Source organism: Oryctolagus cuniculus, chromosome 7, assembly GCF_964237555.1.
Source record: "Oryctolagus cuniculus chromosome 7, mOryCun1.1, whole genome shotgun sequence".
NCBI lineage: Eukaryota > Metazoa > Chordata > Mammalia > Lagomorpha > Leporidae > Oryctolagus > Oryctolagus cuniculus.
In genome coordinates, this window is record NC_091438.1 from 44,543,259 (window position 1) to 44,550,662 (window position 7,404).

General features: G+C 46.2%; 1 protein-coding gene across 9 annotated transcripts in view; it reads left to right on the plus strand.

The window, feature by feature from the left end:
• The window catches only part of GATAD2B (GATA zinc finger domain containing 2B), a 109,824-nt gene extending 102,627 nt beyond the window's left edge, over window positions 1-7,197 (plus strand). For all 9 annotated transcript variants that reach the window (XM_051857277.2, XM_051857273.2, XM_017345861.3 and 6 more), the window contains 4 exons: window positions 919-1,121; window positions 2,447-2,557; window positions 2,715-2,832; window positions 3,436-7,197. In XM_051857277.2, coding sequence (XP_051713237.1) covers window positions 919-1,121; window positions 2,447-2,557; window positions 2,715-2,832; window positions 3,436-3,569 — 566 coding nt within the window. In that variant the 3' untranslated portion in view covers window positions 3,570-7,197. The remainder of the gene's footprint in view (window positions 1-918; window positions 1,122-2,446; window positions 2,558-2,714; window positions 2,833-3,435) is intronic.
• The last annotated feature ends 207 nt before the right edge of the window (window positions 7,198-7,404 follow it).

The following is a 7,404-nucleotide window of genomic DNA, read 5'->3' on the forward strand; positions in this document are numbered from 1 at the left end:
GAGCCAGACTATGGAGCTGTTTTTTTTTGACAGGCAGAGTTAGAGAGAGGCAGAGGGAAAGGTCTTCCTTCTGTTGGTTCACCCCCCAAATGGCCGCTACGGCTGGCGCTGCGCTGATCCGAAGCCAGGAGCCAGGTGTTTCCTCCTGGTCTCCCATGTGGGTGCAGGGCCCAAACACTTGGGCCATCCTCCACTGCCTTTCCAGGCCACAGCAGAGAGCTGGACTGGAAGAGGGGCAACCAGAACAGAATCCGGCGCCCCGACCGGGACTAGAACCCGGGGTGCCGATGCCGCAGGGGGAGGATTAGCCTAGTGAGCCGCGGTGCCAGCCCAGACTGTAGAGTTTTAACACCATATAGTCTAAACTTACAGAAGTTGTTAAATTTTCCAAACTACAGACTTGTGAGAACATCTTACAGGCAAGGAAAGCCCCTAGAGGACTCAGTATTGGCTATAAACAGATCACAAGGTGACTAATTCAGACGCTGATAACTAAAATCATGAATGTATGTATCAGGGATAAGGATAGTCTAGAGTCAGGAGATGTGAAGCAGTGAAAGGATTGCTTGAGTTCCATGGAGTCCTTTGACTCTGAATTGACAACAGTATTTTCTTCTCAAGGTGATAAAGTAGAAAATCAGAAAACATGGATTCTTTTTCCCAGCTCTTGTCATTTAGGAGTTGTTTTATTTCTTAGACCGTTTCCTCATTTGTAAGGAAAGATGGTACTGTCTGAACTCCTTAAAGTGATGTTGTTAAAATGAAATGAAATTTTTGTTTTATTGAAAGTATTTTATAAATTGTAGAGTATTTTTGTAGAGTCCTCTCTTAGTTCAACAGAACAGACTCCTGGAAAGGTGCTGTTTGATGAGAAGATAGGAGATGTGAAGCCGTTGTGTTTTTTCTGTTGGCATCTAGGCAAAAGCTGTGCCTCACTTCTGCGGGTCGAACCCTTTGTGTGTGCCCAGTGCCGTACAGATTTCACCCCTCACTGGAAGCAAGAAAAGAATGGTAAGATTCTGTGCGAGCAGTGTATGACCTCCAACCAGAAGAAGGCCCTAAAAGCTGAACACACCAACCGACTGAAAAATGCTTTTGTTAAAGCCCTTCAGCAGGAACAGGTAAGAATTCTGACTCCTGCCCAGCAGTCAGTTGTACAGTTTGGGTTGTTTTTTTTTTTTTAAGATTTATTTATTTACTTAAAAGTCAGAATTACACAGAGAGGAGAAGCAGAGAGAGAGAGGGAGGTCTTCCATCCGCTGGGTCACTCCACAGATGGCCACAATGGCTGGAGCCAGGAGGAGTTTTTCATGTTACCTACAAAGACTTGTGGACCTTGGAGCCTAGGTTTCCTTTTATCTTTATCATTCTGTATTTCCTATTTCCATTTGACTATTTTTGATTAGGTAGGAGCATAGTAACATGGGTGAGGTTTAGGAAAAGGAACAAAAGTCTTGAGACTAGTAACTTTTCCATTGCACTAAAGAAATCCCTCTTAGCTTCATTTTGTCCTCAAACCATGGATTTTGGTGGGAGGAATTTATATTTGGAATAGAAATCTGAGGGAAGCGAATGTCTGGAGTCCATATCTGACAAAGGAAAGTGTGTACTATAAAGTAGCCCATTGAAGAATATTGGTGCTGGATAGAGTATGTGACCATCTGTAGTAGCTACAGAAGATCTTGAAGAGTGGAAAATGTGTTAGGAAATTCACATTCCCAATTTGTTACCAGTTAGACTCCTTGGAGTAGCATCATGAATCTTCTGGAAAATAAATAGGCAAGGATCAAAAATCACTCATAATTCACAAGCTTTAATTACATTAGTAAGCTCATTGCCCCTACACAGCTTCCTCCTGCCAGCTTGTGAGAGCTTGCTTTCCTGAACAGAAAGAGAATCCTTTAATCAGTAAAGCAAGTTGGCTGCTTGTACCTGAAAATCTCAGGACAGCCACCCCCACCAATCTCTTGCCTTTTCTATATCCCCCAAACTAACTGGCAACATTAGAGATAAGAAAACATCTAGGTTTTCTGGTTAAGAAATGGAGTACTTGGGACTGGCACTGTGGCGCAGTAGGTTAATCCTCCGTCTGTGGCGCCAGCGTCCCATATGGGCGCCGGTTCTAGTCCCAGCTGCCCCTCTTCCAGTCCAGCTCTCTGCTATGGCCTGGGAAAGCAGTAGAAGATGGACCAAGTGTTTGGGCCCCTGCACCCTCATGGGAGACTAGGAATAAGCTCCTGGCTCCTGGCTCCTGGCTCCTGGCTTCGGATCGGCGCAGCTCCAGCCGTTGCAGCCATCTGGGGAGTGAACCAATGGAAGGAAAACCTTTCTCTCTGTCTCTCCTTCTCACTGTGTATCTCTGTCAAATAAATAATCTAAAAAAAAAAAAAAAAAGAAAAAGAAATGGGGTACTGTCCTTCCAAACTGATGTGATGACTCCCAACAGGAAATTGAACAGCGATTACAGCAGCAGGCAGCCCTCTCCCCCACTACGGCTCCAGCTGTGTCCAGTGTCAGTAAACAAGAGACCATCATGAGACATCATACACTTCGACAGGTGAGGAACTATTTCCCTAATCCTGATTTCTCTCAAGGACTCATCACCCATGTATCCCAGTTTGGCCTGCCTCCTGTGGTAAATCATACCACTCTTCTTTCCATCCAGTTATCCTTCCATCTTGGCAAAGTTACATTATTTGTCTCCATTGTTGCAGGCTCCACAGCCCCAGAGCAGCCTCCAGCGTGGCATACCCACATCTGCCCGCTCTATGCTTTCAAATTTTGCACAGGCACCCCAATTGTCTGTGCCAGGTGGCCTCCTTGGTATGCCAGGTAAGGATTTGAGAACTTTTCTTGGGGGTCAGCTGGTTATTCACAGTTCTTAAACAGCCCCTTTAGCTGAATTATTCCATCCTTTGCTTTTGGGCATACTTCTTACTCTTATTAGCATGTCTGCTAAATTCATATTTCATATCAGTTATAATGCAATAGGATTTTGGTGGCAAAAACAGCATAGATCTCTACCATTATAAATTTAGCATCTCATGTGCTTGTCATGTCTAATGGACATGCAGTTATTGATTTCTTTTGGCCAGGACAGCAGAGTCAGGTATCTTGTTTGAATGCTTCATAATCAGTGGGCCAAAGCAGATTCAGTGATTCTGTATCTTTGTTTGATCATTTCCCTGTCACCACTGTGTCCTATACCATCAGGACTATGTATGTCATTTCTGGTAGGATTGCATTTTCAGGAAGAGTTTGCCTAAAGCTTGGGAGTAGGAAGGAGTAATTGCCAAAATAAAGCTTGCTAAATCTGGACAGGTGCAAGTAACTTCTAATGTTTCCTCCCCATCTCCAAACAGTCCCAAGGTAGTGCAGAACGGAATGTCATTTCTCCTTTAATGCATGCCCTCCACTTTTGTCTCCTGGATCTAGGTGTCAACATTGCGTATTTGAACACTGGCATCGGAGGACACAAAGCCCCCAGTCTGGCAGACCGACAGCGTGAATACCTTTTAGACATGATCCCTCCCCGGTCTATATCGCAGTCCATCAGTGGGCAGAAATAACGCCTGTTCCACTTGTCCTGCCCCAACCTTGAATCCTTTGCCCCTTGAATCCTCTCCCATGCCCCAACTTCCGTCGCATGCAGTGCCTGTACTGGTGCCTACCATACACGGAAAGCAAAACAGAGAAACAGAAGACAAAAGATAGAAATCAACAACACACGCCCTGCCCCGCCACCTCCCCTTTACTTCACACTGCTGCGATCTGTCCTGCCACTCTGTCTTCTCGCTCTGGTTTTCTTTAACAGTGAAGTGGATCTTTGCCTCTGGTGGAGGTCAGATGAGGTCCTGGGGAGAATCTAAGCCCTCTGACGTGTGTTTCTAAAGTCTGTTTTATGCTGTAATTATTATCATTTTTAATGATGTTGTGTGTCTTCCCTTTGTTCAGTGGACGGTTAAACTCCCCCCCCCCAATCTTTTCCTTTTCTTTCTGCGTACCAGTCTTTCTTTTTTTATTATTATTATTATTTTTTTTTTTTTTTTTTTGGTAAACACAAATAACATTCAGTGAAATGATAGGAACATTGCAGAGTGCAGCAGGGTCCCCAGCTGCCAAGTAGGATGTGAGTGGGAGTGGCAGAGGCAGAAGTTTTGAGTGCACTTAACCTGAGTCGGGGCAGAGTTGGCATCAGAGGAATGGCCAGCTGTGGGTGTGTTGGGGCTGGACTGTTTGGGAGGCAGTGTTTAGAATTGAAGTTGGGCTCTAAGAATGAGGGGAAAGAGCCTGGAAGGAGAAGCTTTAAAACTCCCCCACTCTGGAATTTACCCATGGAGGAGGGGGAGAAAGAGAAATAATGGTAAGCATGATGGTGAGCCAAGGAGGACCGAGACCTGGTTCTGGCCTTCTGGATCCTGGGGTATAAGTTGGTTTCTGACCCCATTGGGACATGGAAGTCTATTCCAGGCCAACTAGCCCAAAATTATTTCATCTTATTTTATTTGTAAAATTCTCCCCCACCCCACCCCGTTTTTAAAATCCTGATCCTCCCCCTCTAACCACAGCTCCATCTATAATATAGAGGAATGGCTGTTGCCACGTTGAGTTTGCTGGGTGTCCTAGAAGTTGGAATGGGTATGAGTGAGTCAGGTGACAAAAGGAGGACCTAGACTTAGAAGGAGGAAGAAGGGATTTTTCCCCCAACAGTTGAGAGGCTCACATGTGTCTGTCCCTTCACTTCCTGAGAGCCAGGAAGCAAGGGTGAGAGCATCTAATCAGGTCAGAGTCGTGCCCTGACACTGCTGCACTAGCTGCAGGACCAGCTCAGAGCCAGGCTGCTCAGATCAGAACCAACTCTGGATCTCTGCGAGACAAGTCATTCTTCTTCCCCCCCCAGAATTCTATTAATTTTGCTTTGTTTTATTTTTATTTTTTTCTTAAGCGCTACTAATATAGAGAATGAATTGAATTGTGCAATGTTGCTATTCTGGTGATTGGGGAGATTAGCATCCCATTTGCCCACGCTGTGGGGGAAGAGGGAGGGGACGGGGCTGTTTCAGGTAAGAGAAACCCCCTAGAGTAAGGGCTTCTGCTCCCCTCATGGTTGCGTCCACCTGCCCCTCCAGCTCCAGAAGCTGTGGGAGGTGCTGGGGGTGTTACTAGCAGAGGTCTGAGGAGGATTTCAATATTTTGCCCTTGAAAAGCCACCTAAGAAAGTTCCCTCATTTTTATTTTTAAAAATTAAATAATTTTTTAAAGTAAGAAGGCACTTTTAAAATTAACACACACCCAAACTGCACATCTTCCCAATAAAACTTGGGGGTGGGGTGGGAGAAAGAGCTGAAATCGGGCTCAGTTTCCCACTTTGGCCTCTACTCTCTGCACCCCAGTGCCACTGTGGGTGATTGTACTGGCCCTACGGGCCTTCCTGGCTTTTTTTCTTTCCTCCCTTCCCCCAAATTCATTGAGCACTTAATTAAGGAGCAGAGATGCAGCTAGTGTCTGGGCTCCCCACGCGGTGAAATGATCTGGAAGCGAGACACTAGACAGGTAGTGGTCGGGTCGTTTCAAGTATTTTTCTGGGGAATGTGGTACCCCTGACTGTAAGTGGTGGGAGAGGGAGGGGGGTTAATGGAACTGGGTCTGGGATTATTTTAGAATTATATATATATATATAAAGATATATTCTTACATCTTTTCTTTGCCCTCTGTGCTTTGAAAGCACTGGATAAGAGCATTTGGTTTTGCTTTTCTCTCTTCCACAAAATTGGAAGTGTGTGGGGGTTTTTGTGTTTTTTTTTTCTTAATGTTTTTTACAAGTCATCTTGCCTTTTGGCATGTCTGTCTAGCCTCCCCCCCAACCCTCCCCCCCATGATGAAGTGCCATTTCTGTTACATCTCCCCCTCCCCCAGCTCAGAGGTGCTCAGAGGTACAAGGTACCCACGTTTGTCAGTTGAGATTAAAAGTAAGGAACAGAGAATGTGCAATACCGTCTGGCTGGGGGCTGTCCCTGCCCTGAGCTGAGTCCCTTCCCTGGGAGCCAGGCCACCTAGGAGTGGGGTTTGGAAGTACAGTGTGTAGAGATGGGGGGAGAGAAGGGAAAGGAAAGCCCATAGTCCAGCCCCACTTGGGTGCTGCGGCCATCCGGGAGAGGGTGGGTCTTCCCTGGTTTGAGTCCCCTCAGGGTCAGTTACATGAAAGCTGCTTGTTGACTAGTGTAGCTCTGTGACCCTTTGCTCAATTGCCGAGGTTTGATTTCCTCGCCTTCTTCTCCCAGTGTCCCTACCCTTCCCAGGGATTAGCACGGGGGTGAGGTTGTCTTAATCATGGTGAAGTATTAGCCTTCCACCTCCTCCCTCCCTTCCGTCTCCTCGTCCATCCGATTTCTCAGTTCTCTGCTTTTTCATCACTGATGACCTTGTCTCCGTCCAAGCCTCATTATTAGAATCCATCCCCAGGCCTTGGGCCTTCCAGACACTAAGCCTTGTGCCCCAAGGATAGGAGGAAGGACCCTCCCCCACCGCAGCCCTGGGCTCTGAAGCTCAGCACATTGGTAGAGTGTGGATCCCACTGATTCTGCCTGGATTCCTCCATCTCCAGGCACTGAAGTCATTTATGGACAGTGTCTTACTCCCTCGAAACATGGGACAAGGGTGGATTAGTAGTAAGGCTTGGGGAAGCCTGGGAGACAGAGGTCTTTATTTGTCAGTTTTATTTTGTCATTTGACCACAGCATCTGGATTCCCTTCATCCCTGGAATAAGTATTTTTCCCACATTTTTGGATATATGTATGGTAGACAATTTTTTTTAAGACACAGAGATAAATGTTTTCCTGCTTTGGTTACCTTTCCTTTCCCCTTTAAAAGGAGTTAGCTATAGAACTGCTTTGTAAAGATGCTTCTTGATATTTTACTTTTGTTCCTTTTCCCCAGCCATTCCTTTTTCTCCCCAATCCTCCAGAAGGCATAACCCTTCTCTCCACACACCCCACCCCCACCCCGCCCTAGGCTCCCTTCCCTTCCATCAAGACCTTCATTAGCTTATGATATTTGCTGCCGAGATGTTATAACAAGGACTCATTCGTGTATATAAGCTATTTCTTGATCCATTTAAAAGGAATTGTACATTGTGTAGAAAAAAAAAAAAAACCTGAAAAAGAGAAAAAAAAGCCCTAGCCATGGATATTGTGAAACTGTGTTATGTCATTTTGTAATGTGCCCGTTTGTGTATGATCCGTGCAAAAGGGTTTCTGGGGAAGGGGAGGGGGTAGGGAGGCAGGGCTGTGGAGGGTGGGTAGGGGAGTGGGCCGGGCCCAGCACACTGAGACTGGCAGCTGCTCCAACCCCACCCCTCCTTAGAGATGCCACCTCCCCCACCACCCACCCCTAATTTGTGCCTT